Raw genomic sequence first — 27056 nt, forward strand, 5'->3', positions numbered from 1 at the left:
ACCAATTGCATGGCGTATGTGTGCATGTGTATGTAACATTGTGTGACAAATAAAGAGGATTGTCCCTCCGATTCTTCTTCTTCTTCTTCTTCTTCAATGGACAGCTGTTTTAAGAAATCCCTGAGCCTTTTTGTCTTTAAATGAAACTACATTTTTTGTGAGATATATTAAAGATTAACATCTGAGGAGGAACCAGTGGGCTTGGGGCCACACCAAAGTGCATGTTGAGATACTTCTGGAGGTTAATAAGAAAATGTGTTTTTCTTTATGTGACTTCACCAGCGCTTTAATGAGATGTCAGGGTTAGAGATGCCTTAATAACTGATAAAAGTTTGTTTACAAATCGGCAAAACAAGATTAGTTTGATGACTAAAGGAAGATGTGAATATAAAAATATACTGAAGGGGACTAAAACATCACAGTGAGTGTATTTGATCTCTTAATGGAGAAAATCGGAAAGACTTTTTCATGGCACAACAACTGTATATACATCTGTATTACTGTGTTACTGTAAAAGGAACATATTGACATCTACAAGTATACATGGACAGCGAATGCAGTATCTTATGTAAAACACAACATCCTTCCTACAACAATATGTGACATAATTGTGTACATTCTGAGGGACGCTGCCTTTAATCCTAATGTACAGTATGTGTTAATATACAAAAATATATGACAAGTATATTTAGCAAAAAGAAAGACTTACACACAACTGTAAAAAGGGATAAATACTATAAACACAACATAATAAATCCATCTTAAGTTCAGGGCAACCACATTACTGGCTTTGTCATGTTATAGTAAAGTTGGTTTTGCTTTAACATCTAAAAATTGGCCTGTAGTTTGCACAAAAGTGATGCTGAAACCTGATTTACACATTTTACCAAAAGGACAAGGCTTCAGAATTACAGTCATGCTTACAAATATGTGTTTATGTGTAGAATATCTGATATTCACCAGAAGTAATCAGAAATAAATGTGCTATATTTGTCAGCTATGACTGCTGGCAACTAGTAAAGGCAGTGTAATATGGTGCATTTCGAGTGAGTTCAAAGATACAGGTCGACTACAGAAAGTCAAAATATGACCAAATCTGATTTTCATACTAGACTCTGTTTGGAAAAGTGGGATTTTATACAAATTTTACACAAATGTCCTAAGATGCATCTTAAAGTAATTACAGCCTCCTGCTGATATTTAACCTTATACATGACAGTCTTAACTCCCTCTGGTGGCGACATCCTGCAGTGCAGTCAGTCCAAAATATACAAGTTGATTCTGCAGGATGGACCAACAGGACCAGGTTCTGGAGTGTGTGGTTTCACAGTTTCTGCCTCTCGGGGCAGAAGTTGTTGGTGTTGGAAGTTGATCCCCACTCCAGCTTCCTCACTCTGCTGTGAGTCTCTCTGTCCTTACTTCTTATGCGACCCAATCATGACTTTTGAGACAAAGTTAACAATAGCACTCGCTGGCTGCTCAGGGTCATGTTCAGCAAACAGATGGCACATATTTTCAGTGTCACTCTGAGATTTCCTGGCTACAAATCCAAAGATCCTGGAAGAAATGGACAGTGACAGATAGAACTATATATACCAGAGCAGAGAGACTTTAGAGCTTAACTACGTCTTGCAAATTTCACATTACAATATGTAGGTAGACATTCAATGCTAATAAAGATGAAATGATATTTGGCTTGTGAGGAGGGCAGTAACTCCAAACAACATCGCACAAACTCAGCTTGATATTTAAAGGCCGTTCAGGACAACCTAAGCGAAACACAGTTAGAGATCCTGAGGACTGAACATCTGTACATCACATTATCAAACAGTCTCACTAATGGCCAATTTCTGTCAAACCATGATGTGCTTATTTTTCTCATTATTTAATGGTGCTACTTATTGCATCTGTGGTTTGCATGTTATTTCTTTCCTGATGCAACCACTGACAACACTCCAACCTTTCACCAGTGCAAATGAAGAGGCAAAGTAAACAACTTTTTAGTGCCGTACATGTAATAATAATAATAATTAAAAAAAATGTCAACATACAACGCATCCTAACAGGTTGGAGCAATGAAAGAGACAAGACTTACTTTGCAGTGGAACCACTGTCTCTTGTCCATCTGTTTGGGGAATAACATAATAAAGTTATCACACTGCTATTGGCTATCAAATGTATACATTTATATATCACATACTGTGTTTCCATTATTACATTAAATATGAATATGTAATGACTCTTCTGACTCTGCCTGCATTGGGGTGTAATAAACTGATAATACACAATAAGACAAAACTCTGGATAGGAAATATATCATTTTGTCAACATATTATCAGAACAGGACAAGAACTAATCAGAGAATAATACACAGTATTTAACTTTTAGTCAAATTCTGCAATCATCTTCTATATGTTTATGTACTTAACTTTTTGCATCTAATAAAGCACTCTGCTTGATCTATATTAGAGGCTGTAATCTAACTCTCATATATTATAATGTCTTCCACTCTTCCAAAAAATGTCTCATTCGTAGTCTTGAACAGTTCAGTCTATTTAAAAGTATTTTTTTACTCTATATAATTCACCCTGTAACCTAAAGCCTAAAGGCCAATAGATGCATTTGATGTGGATATTCAAATCTGCTTTTATTGAAATAACATAATGTGCAGCCTGGGTGGAGACGTGCTCTTTCTCGTGCTTTCTGTGAGAATATAAACAAATAACGACAATAGTGTTTCTGCAGTTCCTGTTACTGAAGTCACGATACTCACTTCCTGCCCTGTGGGTCCAAGGAACAGAAGATGACGGTGTTCACTGCATAATGTCTCCTGAAGAACAGCCTGCAGGAACAAACAGAGACAGCCCCTGTGAACATGTGGATTCTTGGGAGATTACATCTGTATCTGTGTGTCTGTGGACTCTACATGTATGAAAACTCACTTCCTCTGGTTGTCAGTGAGTGTGATCCCCTGTGCCGACACTTTGAAGTGGACGACGGTGGACGCTGGAGGGGGATCCATGGAGAGCGTCTGTGTAGTCGCCTTCTGAACCGCCTGATGTCCCGTCAGTGACTCCAGGGCCACAGAGCCCAGGTACCACACGTTACAAGCTGCAGAGTAACACACATGCATGCAAACACACAATTAAGGAAGAGCTCAGCACAAAATGAAAATTAATCATCGACTGATTTTATTCACTGAGAAAAGACCTGAGGAGATTTGTGTGTATTGCATCAGATATAAACTTCACTGAGGCTTTAACAGATGCTGTGTGTGTGTAGATAATAAATAAATATGCTGTACGCAAACAAGTCAAACAAACACATGGATTTGTGTCCATGCAGTATCTGTCCCGTACCTGCTCCCTGTTTGAGGAGTTCAGCCGCTGAGTTTGTCGATGTCTGTGCAGACGAGTCATTCAGCTCCTCCACCGGGTCTGCAAGCAAAAACACACAGAGAGACGAGGGTTTACTGATCAAGAAACACAAAAACATTTGTACCAGGCGTGCACACACACACACACACACACACACACACACACACACACACACACACACACACACACACACACACACACACACACACACACACACACACACACACACAGTTTACCTCTGTCAGGCAGGATGAGTTTACAGGGCAGAGCCAGAGGGGTGATGGAGTGCTGACAAACCAGAGCTGTGAGGCTTCCTGCCAGTCAAATGAAAAATACATTCATGATAAACATCTTTCCAAACAGAACCGCTATCCAGACTGATCATTAGCAAATGTGTGAAGACTAATGGAACCAGATGCACCTCCTCGTACTGACCAGTGGAGGGTGGCAGAGGAAACACATTATAGTCCTGCGATCCTGTCCTATAATAACCTCAGTGGGTCCGTCCTGGTGGTACATTAACATGGGTTTAAGGAAGCAAACTGCCCACTGGACTGACTGGAACAGCATGTTAGAATGTCAGCTCAGTTTCAGTGTGTTTTGCTTTTATTGTACCAAGAGTTCACCGTCCTGGCCTGGTGCTGGTAGAGAGCACTGTAGTTTACTGAGGCTATGCTCTACTGAGTAGCAACTACTCACTGAAATTAAACACTTTTATTGAACATAATATAAATGCAGCAGATTAAACCATCCAGTAAAAGAGTTCACATTTTTACTCCTGGAGCAGCTTAGACTTTAGCGTTCTGCTTACATCGAGTGTTAACACAACAGCTGTTTGCTTGTTCATTTTACTTAGGCGTGTTAAACTGTTTGGTTTACTTTGGCAAGGCTCTTATTCTGCATAATGATATGATCACATATACTGTGAGCCAAGAGAAGTTTATCAACCTGTGACAGATTTAACCACACTACTCTGCAGAACTGCTTTATGGCATCAGTGTCACTAAGTGTCTTCATTTGTAAGATACTGGGTTAGCAATTTCATCCAAAAGCAGTTTCTCAAACTAAATTCAGGATCCATGTCCATACCACAATGTCAAAATAAATACACTGCGAAGAATTGGAGTAAGACGTGAGATAAACCAGCACCAAATGATTAAAGACGCCCAATAAAGCATCAGTATTCTCACCAAAGTACGGCTCGTTGGGGCAGCCTTTCAGACGAACTCCTTTCTGCGTGCACTCTATCAGGAAGTGTCTGACCAGCTCATTGGACAGGTCCCCTACTGCAGAGACACAGAGAAAACGTCAGTGTCTCTCAGTGTGTCTTAGTGTATTTGCATGTTGTTACTGATCACCTTGAAACGCTTTTATATCAATAAAGTTAATTTCAGAGAACTTCAACTTCAGAAAGTAAATCACATTAAACACACAATAAAACATCACTGAAAAGGTCAATTTGAGGCTGCATGGGCTGATTTCTAATGGAGCACTTTAAAATGTGAGTCACATGTGTGTGTATGGAAATCCCAGCTAAAGGCAATATATGTTTTTTAAAGAGAGGACAGCCTCTGTAGAGCATGATGGCCACGGTGCATTCTAAAAGCAGAGGTGAAATCTGTCACATTTCCAGCCTACCTTTCTTACTCTGCTGGAGCACAGACGGAGGGGGCGTGGCCACCTTCATGGCCAACCCATACGCCCCACGAAATGAATGACTGTCTCTGACGATGAACGAGCCCGGCTCTTTGTCCTTTAGCACTGCGATGGCTGTTCAGCAGAGGGAGGAAACACAGATAAGCTAAAGTTAGAATCATTGTGTTCACGCTGTACAAGGAGCAGACCTTTGCACAAGGGCTCATTATCTGCTTGGAAGTGGCTGTTTGGCTCTCCTGTCCAAGTCCAATATTTACCTTGGTCTCTGGAAATGTCGGGCTTGTACCAGAACTTAGAGGTGTCCTGAACAAACTTCACAGTGTCCTGCTTACTGCCAACGTCTGCGAGACACAGATTAAAGCTCTAAATTAGGTTTCAGACTGGCTTTGGCCAAAATATGACGCAACAGCAGAGAAAAAATGAAGTGAGAGAGACTTTGTTACAAGGTCAGTGCACCCAAATGGCAAACAGATGCATTATCACTCAGCCCTGTTTATATCCAACCATGCAGGTAGTTCCAGTTTTACATGTGGAGATTTAAGATATTCTTGTTTGAAATTTCTGTCCTTAACCCAGCAAGTAATTCTCAAAAGTGCAATGGAATATTATTGTTCAATTATACTCCCTCTCAAAACAAAACCCTTTTATCAAAATACAAAATTATTACTTCTTTGCAAATCTTTTTTTTTTTCTTGCAAAATGATGACTTAATTTTAATAACATTCAATGTATGCTTTTCTTAAGTCAAAATCTCAAAGGCCTTTAATGCTCTGTCATGCATTGGAGCCACGTCCTGCTGAGGAAGAAGACCCGATGAAATATGTTTCAATTTTTCAATGTTTGATCTGCAGAAGTAAAATTTACCATTTTACCTCCATTGTTTTGGGAAGGTCAGTAAAAGTTTTCTGAAAACCTACAGTCCCTCCAGGAGATGTTTTGCAGCCTAAAATGACTGAATTTGGGGCAACTTTTAGAAAAACTTACAAATTTGCAAAAAAAAAAAAAGATGGAATAAATACATCAGTGCCACAGACAGAGACATAAAGACAAACATCCTCATCCCTGCACTATGTGGGACAGTGTACCTGCTCCCGGTGACGGGGCCCCACTCAGTCCTCTGAGGGGGTCAGGTGTCATGGAGGACAAGAATGGGATGCTGAGACTGCTGCCACTGTGAGGGCTGGAAAACCCGCTTAAAGAGGGGGAGTGGGAGCCAAGCTCTATCCCCTCACCCACTTTCCTCTTCTCAGGCAGCAGTGGAGGGAGGCCCCCGTGCCCCCTGAGGTTCAGACTCCCAAGGCCCTCCATGGCCTCCAGCAGGCTGTGCTCCAAGCTGCCATTACCCAACAACAACGAGGACAAGTCTGTGCTGTTTGTCTCCCCGTGGACCCCCAGACCTCCACCCAGGCCTTTCAGAGCCCCCCGGGGAGAACTGTGGGCATTGGGAGTGCTGAGTGAGAGAGGGGGTGAGGGCTGGGGGGGATACGGGGAGTTCAGGGAGTTTGGAGTCCGGTCGTGCCACACAGGAGGAGGAGTGGAACTGCAAAGGGAGAAAGAGGGAGTGTTAGAGGTGGAAATAAAGACATACAGGTATCCAAATAAAGCATTAGAACTGGAAATCGATTCATGTTAAGTCTAACAACCTCATCTGAAAGGGGAGCAGGAGCTCAGACTTTATTCTAGGACTTGTTTGTCTGACATGTTTTGATGGAAGGGTTTTGCAGTGCAGCAGCAGTCGTTGCACTGTAAAACACTGTGGCCAGCATACTCATTCTTGTTTTGTTCCCTTTGTGCTGCACAGCATTTAAGCAGATTTCCTGCAGAAAGTCAACCCACAAGAGCAAACTGGGCATGTCCCCAGGGCCCTGAAGTCAAGGGGGCTCTTGGCCTTATGGATTATTTTAAGTGAGCCGAAATGAAGGTGAAAGAATGCAGTCTATATGGGAGTAGGCCTACGAGTAAAGACAAACTGTAATATGATTAATTATGTTTGTTTGGGCATTTTGTGGAAGCCAACTTAATGACTTACTGTCAAGCTTGACTTCAACAAGTCAAAACACATCAGCACTTAATGCAGTATGCAGTACCATGGGCCCGCCTGTGTACGGTTACCTGTCTGTTTGTGGGAGGGGGCTCTCTGATGACATCGAGCTCATGGAGCCAAAGATCCTCTGACAGGAAGCAGGAGTGACTGATACTTCAGATCTGAAGAGGTCTCCCTCTGTGGAGCTGTGGTTCATGCTGTCCAGGAAACTCCGGGAATCTGACAAAAAAAAAAAAAAAAGACCAGAAAGACAATGTCAACCTTCTACTACATAACTGACCAGATGCGCAGTAAAAGTTCCCTGGATGTGACACAAACTAAAATAACTGCCTAACTAACTGATACCTTTGTTAGAATTATACAACCATGAACCTGTACCAGCAAAGCAAAAACTCACTTGTGATTTCTGAGAGAAATTTGGGCAGAAATTCCTCTTAAACCTTTTTTCATTCAGGAAATGATTCCTGGCAGCGAGTGGAATTGTTTTTCAATAAGAAAAATATTGCCAACCTCATCTCTCACACTATTCTCTCAGAGTCTCCTCTCACAGCTTCTCACCTCCCCCTTAGCAAGAAGTGAATAAATAAATTTCCCCATATCATTATTTCTTTAAGACAGACCTGTGAAGGCAGTACTGTACATCATTACAATCATACCAATAAAGCACATTTAACTGTTAATTTGAATCAGTGGATACTGACAGCATGTAGAAGTAGAGGTGTGTGTGTCACTGAAGGGAGGGCGTTCCAAACATGACATCCTGACATCTGACAGCACAGTGTGTCATTCAGCAAACATGAGGGCAGGCCTCCTCAGGCCACAGACAGGCCTGTGAAGTACGATGAGTCACCGTGTAAAAAGTCAATCATTATAAAGAGCTCCTTGTTCAGGCCGGCTGCACCCCCCACCCCCCCATCCTCCATCCTCCCCCTCCTCTTTTCCGCTCTCTCCCTCCATTCAAGCACTCTGAGATGGAGGAATTCAGACTCAACCGCCAGCTTAGTTAGTGATCATGCTGGACAAGCTGCATCATCTCGAGTGGATTATATCATCATGCATGTCCTCTTAGTGAATTTGAAGAATGTTTGCACACACACACACACACACACACACACACACACACACACACACACACACACACACACACACACACACAAAGTGGGAATTTACATAACACTTTCTGAAGGTAAGGGAACAGTGCCTGCAAAGTTATGTCCTGCCGATGTGTGAGAGGAGGTGGTGGAAAATACATTTACTCAAAGTTTTAAGGTACTCGCATTTTGCATTTTTCACTACATTTATAAGAAACCTGTTGTTGAGTTACTTGCTACTTTGTAGATTTTACATTATCCTCATAGATGCCTTGTTTTAAACCAACAACTATTAACAGTTATTAACAGTTATACAAAATTAGCTCCATGTCAATCAACTACAGCATGAAAATGCTGTTTACATCTTCATGCATGTATTAAAGCATAATAATCGTAGAAAGGGGGCACAAAGAGCTACATTCACTGTGTGTTTATTTATTTATTTTTCATAATTCATTGCTTAATTGTTTAGGAGCTGCCTCAGCACAATGTCAGTAAACAGTACAGTGGATGTCGGCATCAGCTCACTTTGTGACCCTTTAATGCAGGACTTTTACTTGTACTGAAGAATGTTTACATTGTGTTCTTACCACTTTTATTTAAGTTAAGGATCAAATTTTTTCCTTCACCACCGGTCAAGGGTTTAATGTGTCTTTCACATGGCTGAATGTTTCCCACACAGATTTCTATAGTACCAACATTATGTATGGTGTATCAGATGTCCATAAGTGTGATCTTACTGGCAGCTGCACTGAGCAGGACTCATTAAACATATGGAAAGTTATTTTGCATGTGCAGCATCTGTCTGTCAGCTCATCAGAATATCGAGAATACAAGTGCACAACATACAGATTATTTTAACAGCACATGCAGAACATAACGAAGTCCACTTACTCAGGATTTGGAGGTAGTTGTACTTGATGTGAGTATTCCTGTTTTAATTACTCTTCCTATCAAATTTCAGAGATGCAGTTCATACTTTTTTGTATTTTTTATTCCATTCACTTCCAGTTATTTGATGGCTAAAAGTTCTAGTTTAGTTTTTAGTAAGATTAAAGGTTTCCAGTATTGTGTATTATTAAGTATTATGCCTGCAGTATGTATCATTTTAGTTAATGTTTTTGATTTCCAAAGCAACAGTGAGACTGTCAGCATTGTGCAGGCAATCTGTTACTTTTCAAAAAAAAAAAATTAAATAAAATACAGCTTGAATGATTTTACAATGTACATCAATGGGGCTAAATCCAACAGACACAATACTTTTCAGATCTAATAACCCCCCAGTTATGCACACACATACGCACGGTGTATCTGATACAGCATACACAGGTGGTCGACACTCAATTTGAACTCTTTTGGGTTAAAGGTCAAGTGCACAGAGCAGGTTATGCTGTGGACCTAAACCTCTCATCACTGACACTCTCACTTACTCATAACACAAGTGGATCAGTCCATAGTTAAAGTTGTTGTTGCTGCTTGAAGAAAACAAACACAAACTGAGGGGAATGCACTGAGGGCAGCAGGATTCCTGAAACATTCCCACAGTCCCTGTCAGTTTCCCTCTCTCGGGACAGTTCCCAGAAAGCTGCAGAGCTTCATCTCTTTCTGTTCCCACGGCTGATTCTCCTCACTGAGGTTTGTCACATCTGCTGCTCCAAAGCTCACCCAGTTAATTAGAGAACAGCCCAATCCATGGCAACACCAGCTGACCCCACCCTGACCTCTGACCTCAGACCAGACTCTGCTCTGGAGGGCTCCAGTGGTCTTTATTACACCCTACCACACCTTTCACCTCCTGTATCCATGCAGTACTGTATCCATAGCTACTCGCTTTCAGTGAGACACGTATTAATGAGGAGACCTGGAGAGACGGCTGAGAGAAAGAGCAGAGAGTCTGTGCCAAGTGTGAAATGCATGGAGGGTAGATAAAGCAATCAATGACAGCATTTTTCCACAAAAATTTCCGGACTCTCTCCCTTCCAAAGTCCAAAGTGACACCTTTGCCAGACTATCCTTGGTAAAACAGTTACTGTGCAGAACTCGGGTTGGGTGTCGAACCTAAATACCAAATAAAATGTGTCCGTGACACCAAGTACCAAAAACTTGTCCACATACAAGGGCTTTTTGATCTGACACCTGAACAATTTGATGGTGCTGCTGCCAAAAATATAATTGTTGTTGGTGAAGATTCATTTAGATTTAGGCACAAAACCAACTTGGTTAGAGTTAGGTAAAGATAATGGTTTGGATAATAATATATATTCATGTTAGTATAGGAAAAACACAGTTAACTTTATGCAACAATCATGGTTTAAGTTTAATTTAGTTCAGGGACTAAAGCTGAAAAAGTAGCCTTGGATCTGACACAATTAAGGCAATGTTCACTAATACATACTGTAACGTTAAATAAAACACTAAATAAATAAATCACAGTTTCTGATTCTAATTTTAGAACCCTTAGCAGAACCAGCAGGAAAATGTATAATTGTTCCTCATAAATCAAGCCATGTTTTCTTGATTCTTGTTTTTTCCCCTGAATATTCTTTCTTTTTTATATCTGAATCAAAGAGTATTTTTACTTAATTCACATCAGCACACAGTAACCAGTTTTTTCATTCTATACTGAACACATTACTGTGTGCAAACACCTGACACACTTTACCATGTCTTATTTTCAAAATGTATTTCCCCTTTACTTTTTTCAAATGTATTTTTCTGTCCATTGTTTTCTCCTCACTTGTGTAGCTCTGAGTGCATACAAAGCCTCTTCAGTTTGGGCTGAACTGTGCAAAACCAGTGCCATATGGCAGAGACCCATGTGGGCACGACTGCCAACCTCCACCAGCCACTTGACCCCCCCACTCCCCAAAATGCCAACAACACACACAAACACACACACACACACACACACAGGCATTCCTCATCACAAAGACTGACAGTTTTATGGCTCAGACTGAAGATGTTTGCATACCGTCATGCTTGGTATGAAGATAATCCCATTAATCACAGTGAGGTTATCTGGAGCTAATATTTATCTTCATGTTTCCCACCTTAGACCGCACTGTTACATAAGCAGGCTGGTATGAAAGGCAAGGCAGGGAAAAACAAAGAAGAAGAAATGCAGAAAGATGAAAACATACAGCTGTCACATGTTCAGTGCCGTTAAAGAGCTCCTGTGTTGTGTTGTGACAAAGAAATTCCTTTTCTTGTCTCCCTTTATTTCTTCCACTCACGCATCCAAACATTTACTCTGTAAGCAGCATCACAGTGGACAGAAGGGTGAGCCTACACACATGCATAAACACAATGATGCACATGGAGTTATGCAGGACAAAAGTGGGTTTGCAGACTCCCTGTTGACCACAGGAATGTGTTTGCAAGCACTTTGTATGCACACACACACACACACACACACACACACACACACACACACACACACACACACACACACACACACACACACACACACACACGCACACACACACGCACACAGACTGAGGCTGACAGGTCTGAAGGTCCATGGCATGTTACAGCTGTTCACAGCGATCAGAGGCTGCAGCTTCTCAGGGGAATGAAAGGAAAGGGGAGTAAGAGATGGTCCAACCCCCAGTTATACACACACACACACACACACACACACACACACACACACACACACACATGCACAGTGTATCTGATACAGCATACATAGATGGTCGACACCCAACTTGAACTCTTAAGGGTTAAAAGTGCACAGAGCAGGTTATGTTGTGGACCTAAACCTGAGAGTAAAGTTCTCATTTGTGATTTGAAAATTCAGTCTGTTAAATTAGACAGATGACATTAACTCTAGGAGGCAGGTCATTCACGATATTGGACTTTGATGGTCAGATGATTTATCAATATTAAGTCCAGACATGATGAACTTAACAGACGTCTAAAACTGCAAATATTAAAGCCAGGGTGGAGTAGGGATATCTAGCTCGACTTCACCTACTTCCAGCACAGTGAAGGGAAAAAGTCTGAAGAGGGTGTATACTCTGCTTACACTCGAACTGTTGCTGGTGACAAATGAAATGGCAGAAGCTTCTATCACTAAAATCTGATCAAGCAAAGCCTCTGCTAGTTGCAAAAAAACACATCAACCAATTCATTTCTGCCCAAACACCTGAAAAACACAAACTCTAACATATTATTACCTTAGAATGGTTGTGGCCGACATGCTATCTCCAGAATGACACTTCCAGCAGAAACAGGACAGCATATTTATCCCACTGGACTCATGTTTGTGTCAAGTCCTTCATATTCACTCTCCTAATAGTTCTGTTCTTGGTCTTCTCCAACTCCTGAGAAAAATATCTAGCTTATCAGCTGCTAAATGTTCCACTTTCTTCACCAGCTAAAAGAGGTTTAAAAGCTCAGTACAGCTGTAGAGTATGTGATAATTCCCTGTAGTTTTGTCCCTGTGGGTGACCCCTTTCACATAACAGGTAGTTATTTGATCCCTTGGGAATAAAATATTAATTAATGGAGCTTTGAGAATTGCTGAGTGATTTCTGCCAGTGGGCATGCAGCTCTCTCCTTGGTATCACTTGGCACTGCATCAGAATGCGATCAGTTGTCTTAAACTGTCCCCCCTCCCTTTCATTGAAAATCAATCAACCTCAGACCGGGCAGCGTCTTCCCTCCTCCTATTCAGAAGCTCTGAGTGTCCACACAGAGCATTTTTCTGTAGAAGAGGACAAAATAGTAGGCGGTCGTCTGTAAATTAGATTCCTCTCTTCTTTCTGGGTGTTTGGACGGACAGCTTTATCGACTCAGTGAAGTGGCAGAAGAGAGGCCAAGTTATGAGCCTGCTGAGGAGGGAGTGTAGAATAACAACACTACCAACAATTGGAGGGAGAGAAACAGGGTGAAGGGTAACAGTAAACAAGGCAGTGTTTGAAGAAAAAGTTATGGGGGAGAACACTGTCAACACTGAGGTGTTTATTGGTGTCTGAAGTATTCTGATAATGAGTTGATGACTTTGGAAACCGCAGTCAGAGGTGCTGCTGGCTTCACTCACAAGGACAATATGTGACTCACTTCATTCATCACAGCCTGGATCAGACATGGAGATATGTGATGGTGCTTGGTTAAATGCTTCTCAAGTGTTTTTAATGCATTAAGTTCATCTGAACTGCAGAAACGTTCCAGATATTTGATCATGTTTTGAAGCTGAAGTGAAATTCCTCGGGCTTTATTCATCTGGGCAAGTGATTATGGACCATAAGTATTTCTCCTGGTGGGTCCATACATGTTGGTAGTTACCACATGCAACTGTGTTGCAGGGGGCTCTTGCTAACTTGTTATGGTAAGATTTTTACATACTCATCTTCACTCTCTATGCATCAAATAAGTTTTGTTTTTCTGACTGCTTTATGAACGATCATCAAAGTCTACCCACCTCAGTTAAAACTGGCAAAATCTGGGTGAAAGGCAAACGTTTTTAGAGATTCAGGTTACATATCAAAGATTGTATTTCAAGGTGTGGTTAGGTTCTGCAGCAGAACCTAATGCTTCATATTGAAATAACCCTAACCCTTATAGTACTCAAAGCAGCACACTTTTGACCAGTTTTAACCAAGACACTTAAACCAAATCAGAGTTCACTGGGAGAGACATCGACTCTGTCTGTCCACAGCTCTGATGCCATCAGGAGCAGGTCACACTGAGTTTAACTCCACTAGTCTTGTGGTTTTGGCTGCATCCACGGAGCTAGTGTGGTTCCATACGTGTCTGATTTATGCAGACATTAAAACAGGCCGAGTGTTGTGCTCACTGAGAAACAGTTGACCAATCAGATCTTTGTATGCGGGATTAAGAGTGTCAATGTCATTTCCTGCACAGCTAGCTAGCTACTGAAACTAGCTTCAGCCATCAAAAAGAGCAACAAAAAATGGCAACAAGCATAGTTAAGATCAATGCAGGTGTACATAACCAATAATCCTTAAATGAGTCTCATGAACATTTCTTAAATCTTCCTGAAAACCTTTTGTTCAACTGCTACAAGCAACTCATACAACAGTTTCTGTTGTCAACCAAAACTGACGTCAGCAGGAAAAACCACTTGCTACTGATTGGTTGGGGCAAAAGAAAACCAAATAACCTCCCGGCCCAGTCAGAAATCAGCTAACCTGAAACCTGAAAATGAATGAATTCAGTCTGCTATCAGGGTACGAGAACACAGTCAACATAGCTCATTTGGCAATCACTGGGCACATGTATTACAGGACACTGTATTTGTAAAATTATGCAACCCCAGCAGCGTCTGGCATCTCATAAGCCTGCAAACTAGACGTCTTAATATGTACTTCATGTTTTGAGCTAAACCTGGACCTGTAGGAGGAAAGTGCTATTGTTGGTCTGAACTTGTGCTGCCTAATCCTCTGCATATGGATGCCATGCGTCCTGCAGTTTCATGTGTCTTGTCATGTTGTGGAGTACTGTAGAGTAGATATACATACCAGACACCATTACATCACCACATGCAGGCCCATTGATGTTCTGGTACATCTCACAACATCTTGCAACACCACAGACCACTTGTTGATTAATACTCTGAGGAACAAAATCCATGTTTCCTTCTTTCTGTTTTGCTCTCTGCACCCTGAACTGGCCTTCTGTCCAGTGTGTTGTCAACATTTTCCGTCCTTGTGGCTTAAATTTTCTGCCCTTCATTTCCCGCAGTCATATGAAAGCCAAATGTTTCTCACGCAGCAGACCAGCAGACGTCTGTATGGTGTCTCAGAACAGCACAATATCTTTGTCCCTCAGGAAAACATCTATTTGTTCCAAACTCAAATGTGGCAGCTGATGTCTTCAACCTGCCTTCAACAGGGGCCAAATGTCCCTGTTGTGTTTGGTTCTGCACGTATTTCATTATCAGTTCATCTGCCAGTTACTTTCTCAATTTGGTTTCTGAGGCCATTTCTTCTCCTCCATGTGTCAGTACTGAGGCTCTCCCTCTGTTTCAGTGTCTGATCTGTAGTACTGACATCAGGTAAGATTATGTCAAATTCACTCCTGATGACGTCTTAGAAGCTTCTTATTTCAGCTGTAATTGTTAGACTGTGTTCAAACCATTAAAACACAGCCTACAGTTATTGGTTAATCACAAATAGTTTGGTCTACAATGTGTCATCAAATAGATAGCTTCATTTATGGGTTTTGTAATTTCCTAATAATTTCACACTAAATTCCTCATACATTTCCGAGAAAGCTTTATGCATGCAGCATGGTATGAATTATGAGGAAGTAAATATTCATTTATTAGGCTATTCATTGATTACGCAACATGTGTTCCCTTATTCCTTTACCCCATAGTTTTCTCTGGCAATTAATTGGAAATAATCACTTGAACACAGTGTCTGTTTTGCCTATAATTAGTACCAATTTACAAAATTATTTCCAGGGATGTCTGTAGAAACTATTGAGATAATAGCCAGTTTCTGAACGTTTACCATGCTGCAAATTCTCACAATAGAGAAGCTACAACTAGAGAATATCTGAAATTTCAGTTTGATAAATGACTTGAATGATTAATAGTTGATCAAAATAGTTGTTGATTATATTTCTGTGCATTGACAAATTATATAAGTGATTGTTTCTGCTGTAGTTGTCTGCTCTATTTCATCTGTAGGGCATATCTAACATATAAGATAAGTGTCAAGGCTGCGGAGATTCACGTCATAAGTGCATTCAAGAGCAAATTCAGTTTATTTGTTGCTGTTCTTAATTATTCCAGTTTCAACATGTGGAAAATATGTGCTGGACTTTGAAAGTTCTTTTATATGAAACTACTGCAAAGGTTTGGAACGAGTTAACTTGTGGCTCAGCGAGATGTTTTATCGTGTATGACATCTCTGGGAGCAATAAGCACCCCAACAAAAAACAAATCTTCAAAGACCTTTTGGTTCAGCTCAGGTCGGTAGTGCAGAAAAAAAGGGGAAACGGCCTCCCTCGGTTAACCACCAATACATCAGCCTTCCATGACTGCACGATGGAGGCCAAAATAGCCTTTAACAGGATGAGATCATGAACGCAGCACCAATGGAACAAACCATTTCATCATCCCACCAAGTGTGCAATGTCAGAGTCACTGCAGATGCTGCTGTTCAGAACATTAGATCATGAACAACAAGAAAAGAGTCTTTTCATGCACAAAAAGACACAGAGATGATGTTTTGAAGGGGGTATGTTTGGATAAGAGAAAAGGCATCTGACAGAAAAATGCCAGAAGCTGTCTGCAAATACCAGGAGCCTGGAGGAGAGAGGGGAAGTGATTCTGTGCATGTGTGCCCCATAAAAAAATCCCAGGAGGGACAGATACACAGATAACAAAGTGTAAACAAGAGAAAATGAGCAGAAAACAGACAGGAAACCTCCTGGTGAGAGAAGAAGAAACAATGAAGAATGTAGGGAGAAAAGGAAGAAGTGTTTATGTTCATAAACTGCTTGAAAAGGTGAAGCGGGCAATGGTGGCTTTGGAAGGCTTTTCCACACACACGTGAAGAAAATCATTCAATCACACATTCTCAAGCTTTCTGACACGTTTGCATGCATGTACATACCAAGAGATGCAGTCATGATGTGAACCTCTCTGAAGAAACCCGTTATTTGCCGGTTTCCTGTTTACACCAAACTTTAGGATCACTCCGTCACCTTCCTGCTCCGAAATCTCTATCTCTCTCTGGTATGTTCCTCCCAGTGTGAATGAAATTCTCCTTATTACTAGAATCTCCTCCTCTCTCTTTCACTTCACTCTGCTACAAAGCAATCTGAGCCCAGCTCGGTGAAGCCTTTTTTTTTTTTGTGTTCAGGGGCTGGATCGTTTCGCCGCCATGCCCAAATCCTTTCGTCCCCCAGATGGAAAAATAAGCTCCCCGTTTGTTCCTGACTTGTTGTGACACTGCTCGATTTCTGGGTTTGTATGGAGGGAGGGACAAGAGGTAGAGAATTTCTCCCCCCTCCCCTCCATGCATGTCTACATACCCTACCTCCCACCCTCCCTCCTCTTCCTCTCACTGACCACTGAGCATTGTTCCTGCTGGGCCACTGCGAGCACTTTCACCCAATCAGAACGGATTCCAGTGGGGTCAGAGGTCATATGTGGCCTTTTATGGACCAGAGAGAGGAGGTGGTGGTTGGTGGGCAGGGGGGTTGATCTGGGGGTTTCTATGGCCTCTCTGTCAGGGCATGTGTGTCCACTCCCAGCATCTGTTTGCCACAAACACAGAGACAAAGGCATGCAGAGACATTCTGTCTCTTGCCATGTGTCTAATCTTAGCACATCATAAATTAGACCCTAAAGCTCTTAATTGAATTGTGAGTTTACTTTTGTTTCAGTGGAAGCATGTGCCAGATGCCTTATTTTAACATCTGTGTCACAGGAAATGAGCTGGAATGGACATCAGCTCGGCCCATCATTGACACTCATTATTAGTTCAAAGATGTACGTCTTCATTTGTGAGACTACAGGCCAGTTCTTAAATATTACAGAAATAAAAACTTTTAAACAAACTTTAAAAAAAACTTTTAATAGCATCAGAAAAACAGAAAGTTGGGAAATGTGTTTATTGTACTGTATCACTGTCTGTATGCTCAGTATGAAGCAGGAGCTAGGAGATTGTTAATGTAGTTTAGCATAAGGACTGGAAACGGGGGACAAAGCTAGTCTGGCTCCATCCAAAAATAACATAATCTGTTTATCAGGACCACTAAAGTTCAGTAATTGGCAGGTTATATTTTGTTTTTTTGATGTAAAACCCAAATAGTAGGCAAATTTTGTTACCTTTGACTGTTTCAAGCTAGCTATTTCCCCGTTTCCAGTCTTTATGCTTGGCTAAGCTAACCAGTTGCTTGGCCCAGCTTAAAATTTAGCAGAAAAATATGACAGTGGAATTGATCCTCTCATCTATTACCCCAAATCCTAAAAAGTTGGGACACTGTATAAAATGTCAACCTAAATAGATTGTGTTTTGGGGGTTTTTCCTTTTCCTTTAGTGTGTTGCTTTTTTGTGCATGTAAGACTTCTGCAAAGTCCATGCCAAAGGGAGTTATTCTCTCCCACAAAAAAGCTGTACATTTTTCCATGTTTTAGGTTGTTTATTTGTTGGTTAGCTGGTTTAACTTGGCGCTAGCAAATTGAGTGGCAAATGTGCTTACTCCCATAGATGAGGAAATATTACTTTTTGTGAGTTTATACTGCAAAATCAGCTCAGCTATAGACGCTACTCTCACAGACTGGGGGCAATGTTTGACTAAAGTTGTAATATTCAGGGACATTCAAGATAAACTGTGTGAAGATTAAGCCATTAAAGACTCATTTGAAGCCACATGACAAGAGTCATAGGTTGGATACTGGTAACTGTGTTTGCATGTTGGTTTTTTTGTGTTTCTATATTATTACAGATATTCATGGAAGAGGTGCAGCTAGTTGGAGGCTAAAAACACCAGCAGAGGTGATATGAAACAAGGTGCCCTGCCTGCTCAGGCCTGTGTGAGCGGACCAATCAGAACAGACTGGCTTTACTCGGAGGACTGAAGCTCAAATAGAGAGAACAGCTGTGCAGCAGCAATCCATAGTATGAGAAAAACAATGTGGTTTTATTTTTTTTTACATTTAAAGCATGTTAACCTGTTCCAGTGGACACCTAAAATAAAAGTAAGAATCTGAAAATGAGCATAATATGGCCTCTTTAAAAATGAAACTATATATTCATTCACGTCTTCATGAGATGGATTTAGTTGCTGTCTCCACATTAAAAGGACTCTCAACTTAGAGTTACAGTGGGCTTCCAATCTTTTTTTGACATTTGGATCACAGACATCGCTCTCTATATTTGAGTTGTACATTTAAAAAATTTAAAGACCCAATTCTCAATTTACATATAAAATTATGTTTGCCTTAAAAAGCTTTATCAAGAGGCCAGAATTGAAAATACACCAAGAGTTTTCCAACATTAATGAAAAGTAAGACCCATGATAATTGGGTCATGATAATTATGTCATCATGAATCTTCAATAGTTCTCTTTGCAGTATACCTGTTGCATTTTCACACTTTTATCAATTTTTATTGATTTTCATACCTTAATTGATTGATTTATTTTCTTTATTTTCATGCATTTATCAGCTCCCAGCACTTTGGTCAACATTTGTTGTTTTAAACTCTATAGAAAAATTCACTTATGATGTAATGAGAGTGCTTGTCTTTCTGCTGAAAAATCATTATTTTGTGTTTCTGTGGTCATGACTGAAAATACAGGCCAATATTCTTGAATAATATGAATCTATCTAATCTTTAGTAGGATCAGAACACATTAATAAGTAAGAATAAGCTGTTATCAAGTGTGTATTAAAGACCTGTCATTCAGTTTTACATAATTTTTCACTCATTTTGTTTATACTTAAATCACTAATTGTACCTTTAAGTGTTGACCACAGTGTTTTTGTGTCGTTGATAATATTGACGTTGATCATCTCTCTGCACAAAATCTCTTCAGGATCAAAACCGACACTTGAAACTTCATCATTTCATTCAACTTTGACACCAAGGAGAGGGTTCCCCTGCCCTTTCAAAACACTCCCCTGCACTTTCTCCTGACCTTTGACCCCTGAGGTTCAGACAGTCAAGTGTTTGTCTGAATGGACCATCTGCCTCAGCTGAACCTCAGCCCATAACAACATCTGCATTCCTTTGGCTGAAACCTGCTTCCACTGGCTGAGAGCTTCTGTATATATCACTGTTTATTTTGAGTTGGCTGCAAGTACACAAAGGAAATGTTATTACATAACATTTTAGAGATGCGCTTTGCCGTCACAAGGAAATGAAAGTGCACAAGGGCAGAGGCAGCAGCAGCAGAGTTCATCACTGGGTTGATGCATGGCAAAATACTGTAAAGTACGGAAAGAATGTCACCAATCTGTGGCCATGCATAGGCTGAAATCTATATGTAAACTTACATACAGTATAACCTTACATTACATTTATTAAGCTGGTTAATTGAAATGCCATGACTGTCCCTCAAAGCATTTTAGTGCATGTGACATATTTGTGCTTATATGTATGGCACTGAAATGGCCATGCCACAGGTCAAAAGTTCATTTTAATGCTTTACATTGAAGTATATGTTTACTTATAGTTCTTGAAAGTGGTTTTGTTTTTTTCGCATCTTTCAGCTCATTCTTTTGGTTTTACAGGCTGCGACTCTACTGTTTTGGTTCACTCTCACCAGTCTCATCTCTTTTCCAGCTGCATTTTAGGTCTGATAAACCCACTGTGCACTACATATCCTGCACCATACATCAGACAGACACAGTTCTGGCTGGTGATCATAGTGGAGCATTTAGCTGTTAAAGAGCCAGATATTTTCTCCACAAGTTGGTGAAGACCAAAACTGAGCTAAAAGGAAAGTAAATATTCATCACACCATCACCATTCATCAAGACTCCAACTTTTGCTACCCCCAAGTCCACAATAGTTATTATCACAAGATCACTGAAATACTTCACTTTTACCAACATAGACAACATACCAGGATCTCAGACTGGCCTGTGTGATCAGTCCGGTGATAACACAGCGGGAACTCTGCAGTCGGGTTCACATGGCTGACTGAGTGCACCACTGTTGTTTTGGAGCTGTCTGCTGCTGCCCACAGTAATCACGCTCCACATTACAGTAGCCTCAAGTCAAACTGAGATTACAGTAATGACTGTAAACATAAAATAAAAAATAATTTAAACAGGGATTCTGACTGTTCGGTCCTGATGTGGCAAATTGCTTCCCAGACTGCCGTCTGCCCTTAATGTGGGAAACAGGAAAACTCTTGTCTGCCCACTAAACTGGGAGTGAGCAACAGATACTCTGTGTCCTTTGTTAATTCTTCTGTCCATCCAGCAGAGAGAAAGAATCAGGTGTTTTTCTGTAAACAAGTAATAATTACTCTTTCATCAACTGATTCTCCATCCTGCCGCCGCTCTGTTCTGACAAACATGTTTACAATAAACAGGCAGACCTGCCCTTTAAAAGACTGAACTGATCTGTGTGCAACACAGAGCAAAATGCCATCATAAATATTACTTTGGTTTTGTTAACAATAAATGGATAAGAACATGCAAAGGTCAGAATGTTGTGCTGTTTTTTGCTATTGAAGAAAAACTACATGGATGGGTGCAACTCACAAATATGATGTGATAATAAACAGATTTGGTATTGACGATAAAGCTCATTTAAAGTTAATTCATTTAAAAACAAGTCTAATTTGATTTACATCTTAAAGATTTAAAAAACATCACTTAAGTAAAGGTGGTCCTGAGGGGTCCTGTTTGTGTTAGTTTTTCAAATGAGGGTTTTTTTACTGGTTAATGTTGTCTGACTGTTGCCCTGCTGCAAGCCACATTTCTTACACAAGATAGTAAAGACTGAACTGAAGTGAAACATCTTAAGTTAATCACAACTCCGGACACCATTTATCATTCAACATTTGCAGTGGTGTGATCTGTCATTTAACATGTACTCTTGGCTGTTATGGCCATGCACACAACAAGTCAGAGATCTGCACAGTCAGCGAGTCCTCATATCGAAATGACAAACATATTGTTGGGTACACATGACCCAAAAATACACCAATATGAGCGCTCCAAATGCAATGAGCAGCAGTATTTTCTGATCTGTCACATCAGTTAAGATTTGACAAAAACTGAAACTGCTTTACTAAGATTCTGGATGCATTGTGGTCGTGAATAAAAGAAATTAACGTTAACTGTTGGGAGACACTAACTTTATATTGCTTCCTGACAGTCATTACTCACACATCAAAAGAGATTTTCATATGGAGACACAGAAGGTAGTTTCAAGCATTTGAAAATCAACCAGTGACAACTTTTTTCTCATGAGGACACTCTTGTGCACAGTCATTGTTCTTAGCTGCATTTGAGTTAAACTGTAGAGGATTGCGCATTTGCCACAATAATGACAAGCCAGTGTGTTATAGTGCCAAACATCCCGAAGTATCTAGCTGACCAGCTAAACCAGCTCTGCAGTGTTCATAGGATAATTTTACTTGATTTGCTTACTTTCCTCTCATTGCTCAATGCCTCTATATGACCATTAAAACTCTTTGAATGAAAAACTTGGGAACACCAAAATATTTTTAAATACATCTCTTCCGTTTTGTGTCCTAAAGGGAAAAACACATATATTTTGCAACTACCACAGCACCATGACAGCCACTAAGCTCAGATATGACACACAACCACTGAGAGACACTTGTGTTTTTGACACTACACTAAATTCCTTCTGCAGCTGTGTGGTACATATCTCCTTAGGCAGGATGTCCCAGCAACAAAAGACCCTCCCCTCTCCTCCTGTCCCCTCCCAGAACAGGACGTGAGTGGACATCCTGCCAGCAGTGGTCTCTTCCTCTGTTACCGTCAACTATTATTAGGAGGCAGCCAATATCAGCTGTTCTGCATGGCCCTGAGAGGATTTTCCAATCCATTTCATCAACTGCTTTTGTCTTTATTGTTTTTAAAACAATAAAGACAAAAGTCTAGAAACAAGCCATCTCTGTGCCTCTAGCCATACGCGACTTATCAAAAACAGAGCCATGCCCACACATCCAGCCAATAGCAACAGAGTCCAGGCCAGGTGTGTGCATGTGTGTGTGTTTTGGGTATATTATGCCAGAAGGGCATTCCAGCCAGCTCTTCAACTCTGTCCAGCAGCAATCAGGAGCTTGAGTGTTTGGGTTCACACACACACACACACACACACACACACACACACACACACACACACACACACACACACGTATGTGGTCACACACATTCTTGGGAAATCGTACCTTGTGTCCATCTGTGTTCGTCCCACTGTCCATCACTCCTGAGCTGGGAAAACTCTGAGAAATGCTTCACTGGGAAGAGAAAACAGACACTGATTAGATTCCAAAATGCAGACACATCCAGTAATATCCATTGTGACATTATCTCTTACCATAGGGCGTTGGAGGAGATACTGGGAAGGCCGGAGTTGGAGGAACAATGTCAGAGCTATCTGTGTGTCTCTGATAGTTCACACTGTTGGTTTTGTAGAGGTGCCCATGCTTCAAAAAAAAGAAGAAGAAAAAGAAGAAAGTGAAACAAGAAATAAGGGGGAAAGTCAATAGGATGGTTTTTATGAGGTAACAAGGCCACACACACACACAGACACACACACACACACACACACACACACACACACACACACACACACACACCAGCAGACATCAGTCTTGTGATCTGCGTGTGGCTACAGCCTGTGTTTTGGTGTAAACAGTCAGGCCATTCATGCCACACAAGCCATAAGAATGAGTGCAAGAGCAGAAACCTCAACTCTTAAAAAAAAAAAAAGAGACAGAGGGAGGGAGGAAGAAACATCTACAAAGATGCAGACAGAGTTTCATAATTATCATTATCTCAACAGAGATCCTTTAACTGATTTGTAAGTGTTAACTCTGTGTTGTTTTTTTCTGTGATGTAATTCGGCAACACATAAATTAAAGTATTTCAGAGTCTGAAATAAGCAAGTCCACATACTTTGGAGTCCAAATGGGTGTTGAGTCAAATTCAAGACCAACATTAAATAAGCTCTCAACCAGTCAAAAACCAAGAGCAAAAATTGATTAGTAAATCCACACAACAGTTGCAATGCAGTAAACACAGGAAACTGTCCAAGTGTCGCATTACTTTTCTCTATTTCTCTATTCTCGCTCAGTCTTACAAGACAACCATTAAAGTGCTTTCAACACATTTGCACATAAAGCTATAAACAAGGTTGTTACAATGTTACATAGAGTAGAAACACTATGAAAAATAAGTAATAAGTGCTCTTGTAAATTAAGCTTGACGTTTCTATTCTTAGGTTTTTGCTGAGATTAAACGAATTAGATGTAACATGAATGAGTGAACTTTAGCAGTGCTGGTATGTAGATTTAGTTTTACTTTAAGACAGAGCCAGACTAGCTGTTTCCCCCTGCTTCCAGTCTTTATGCTCAGCTAAGTTAGCAGGTTCTGGCAGTAGCTTTATATTTACCCATAAAGACATGAGAGCGTAATCAAACCTGTCATCTAACTCTCAGCAAGAAACCAATCAGTGTATTTACAAAAATACCCAAACATTTCCTTTCTGACTTCTTCTGCCTTCTGGATTTTTAATGACCTTGTTTTAGTGGACTTTCAGTCACTGATGGGTTAGCTTCTCTTTTTAAGTGACTTTAAGCTATCTCAGGATTCATGTCCTTTAATGTTAGTTATCTTAATTGTTAATAAACTTCTGCTGCTTGAAGTATTGAACCTCATGTTCTTATAACCTGCATCATAAATATTCTTAATCAACTGAAGGACTGTGTTGACCTTTGGTGCCAAGCTCTCTTTCCCTGGACATGAAGTCAGGATTTTAGCTCTCCATGAGTTGATCTTATCACTCTTCTGCTAATGTTATGTTAGCTTCATGTTCTATTAGCAAATGATGGACTGCTGATACTTTAGCTCTGTCAGTGATATTTGTGCTTTGTGTATTTTTCTCTGATGTTAATTGGCACCTATTTGAAGGACCATCAGAAAATTAGTTTAGACTGGTCTTTTTGTTAAATTGTTTGTGTCCAATAACTGCCAAGACGGCAACAACTTAAATCTATGAATGACATCGCACATAATTTTTTTTACAATCGTGCAATAAGCTTTTTTTAGCCACTTGTTCGATGCAGCACTGACATATGATCACTAATTGGTATGGTGAAGATCAGTAAACAGTTTCTCATTTACACATTCAGCAGTTATGGAACAACATAATGATGCATTTGGAGTCGTGTTTGTGTCCAACTGAAGAACATAAGTCCAATATTCACTCTTCTTTTAGCTCTATTTTTGGTCTCTACCAACTCCTGAAGGAAATGTCTGGCTCTTTAGTAGCCAAATGCTCCACTATGTCCACCAGCTAGTCTCTAACTGTGTCTGTCTGCTGTTTGCTGCTGAGAAGGCAGTGTACAGTGGGTTTATAGAGCTTTTTCTCAGAAAACAGCTGCCTGCTGCCAATGACGCCATGATGCTCACCCTTAAGGGTGAGCATGAACCAAAACAGTAAAGCTGTGGTCCAGACAGTTAAACAATGAGCTGAAACTCACTATAATGATCCATAAAGTTGAAGGGAGCTGCAGATTTAGGTTCATTACTACTAGAGACGCCTTTCACATTGTTTTTACACTGTCATTTAATACAATATAAAAAATACTGATTATAGATGCTTTACATTAAACAGCTTTTTGTTGTTATTGCATGGTATGGGTGAAGCTCGACTCCCAGCAGTCAAAGTTGATGTCTGGTGAGGTGAACAGGGAAACTATGTTTACCTGAGTTGATGAGAAGGAGGGACTGCAGACAGGGGGGCCTCTGAAGCTCTGAGCGCCTCCCCCTCTCCATCCTGGACTATGGAAATGAGCATAGTCCACCACATCACTGACCTGCTTCTGCTGCCTCCAACCTGATCAGGAGCAAAGAGATAATGAAACGGGTGGGGGCAGAAGTGTGGGAGAGAGAAAAGAGGCAGACAGTCAGACAGATTATGATCTGAAATGTTATCAACCGAAGAATCAGTCATGTGTTCTTCCATGAAATAAATGTGCACAAACAGTTATGTCTACTCTGGTAAAAAGCAACAACATTAAACGTGAGAGATGCTTTGTTAGGACCAGATGCCGACTTGGCAATGAGAGGTGATGACAGTGGTTCATGTTTACTGTGTTTGTGTCTGGCAAAAGTGTCTATCAGCGTGTTTATCAGCAGTGTGTTGCGCCTATCATGTGTAACTAAGCAAGACTTCACCACACCAGATGGTGGAACATAATGGAAGAAAAACATCTGTGGGAGTAATTAGTCAAAAATTCATAAGTAAAGTACTTCACTGTATTTACCTTAATGCATCAGTATCTAACTTCATGTCAGGTGATAAACAACAAGAAATTACCAGTTTTGTCCACTGGAGAGCACTGACAAATTTCTTTTTTAGCTGTAAAACGTCCCAGTCAGCACATAGACTGTGCACAGTTTATTAATAAATTTAAGGAATCCTACTCAGAAATATTTGGTAATGTTACTGTTCATGTTAAAAAATTAACATTGACCAATATATTGTTAGCATAAAAAAGCAAAACAAAACACTCACATATTGACATACTTATCAGACTTAAAATTCAGCATTAGCCAATTTCTACAGAGCAGCAAAATGAACCTTCAGTTTCAGTTAAAGCAGTGATAGTAGAGTTACAAGGAGGTACAAAATATTTGCTACTTGCAACTTCAACACAAACTGGCCTTCAGGAATGTCATCTCTTCTGACGGCACATGTCTCTTGTCATAGCTTCCAAACTAAAATTCATGACAGCAAGCTTTTGTCAAAGCTAAAAAAATTAATCCAATTTTTGACACACTGAATTATAGCGTACTCACAGTCATGTTATTACACTGTTCACTGAGTCTGATCTTAGTCCATACTGTTAATTGCAACTTTTGCAACGTTTTTTTGCTTTTCCCAAACAGACAGCCAAGTAATGCTGTTCTCTAGACACAAAATCTGTGTAAGAATCTATGACATTCTACTCTACATGCCCCGCAAGTACAGGGAAAATGTGGGCCTACATACCCTCATGAGCCTTTCAAAACATGTAAAAACAGAAATCAACTTTTGACCTCATGTAGAGTTCAGAGTTGTAGAGAGGTAGTACAGGCTGTTAATGTACAGTGAGAAAGTGTTGGGGTAAATCCCCTAATCTATCACTTTTCACTTCTTCTGCGACATAACATTAGCTACTAGTTCAAGCAAGTACAGCTCTGGA

The 27056-nt window shown here is 40.5% G+C and overlaps 1 protein-coding gene across 1 annotated transcript in view; it reads right to left on the reverse strand.

Moving 5' to 3' along the window:
* Nucleotides 1-259: 259 nt before the first annotated feature.
* Nucleotides 260-27056, reverse strand: part of tns3.2 (tensin 3, tandem duplicate 2) — a 49140-nt gene continuing 22343 nt past the window's right edge. The window contains exons 14-27 of the mRNA XM_070961483.1: nucleotides 25575-25705; nucleotides 23183-23291; nucleotides 23034-23102; nucleotides 7146-7296; nucleotides 6119-6573; nucleotides 5291-5374; nucleotides 5016-5147; nucleotides 4568-4663; nucleotides 3614-3691; nucleotides 3360-3437; nucleotides 2943-3111; nucleotides 2774-2842; nucleotides 2096-2125; nucleotides 260-1557 (exon numbers count right to left, since the gene is read on the reverse strand). Coding sequence (XP_070817584.1) covers nucleotides 1416-1557; nucleotides 2096-2125; nucleotides 2774-2842; nucleotides 2943-3111; nucleotides 3360-3437; nucleotides 3614-3691; nucleotides 4568-4663; nucleotides 5016-5147; nucleotides 5291-5374; nucleotides 6119-6573; nucleotides 7146-7296; nucleotides 23034-23102; nucleotides 23183-23291; nucleotides 25575-25705 — 1793 coding nt within the window. The 3' untranslated portion in view covers nucleotides 260-1415. The remainder of the gene's footprint in view (nucleotides 1558-2095; nucleotides 2126-2773; nucleotides 2843-2942; nucleotides 3112-3359; nucleotides 3438-3613; nucleotides 3692-4567; nucleotides 4664-5015; nucleotides 5148-5290; nucleotides 5375-6118; nucleotides 6574-7145; nucleotides 7297-23033; nucleotides 23103-23182; nucleotides 23292-25574; nucleotides 25706-27056) is intronic.

This window comes from Chaetodon trifascialis, chromosome 4 (genome assembly GCF_039877785.1).
Source record: "Chaetodon trifascialis isolate fChaTrf1 chromosome 4, fChaTrf1.hap1, whole genome shotgun sequence".
In the NCBI taxonomy this organism is placed as follows: Eukaryota; Metazoa; Chordata; class Actinopteri; order Chaetodontiformes; family Chaetodontidae; genus Chaetodon; species Chaetodon trifascialis.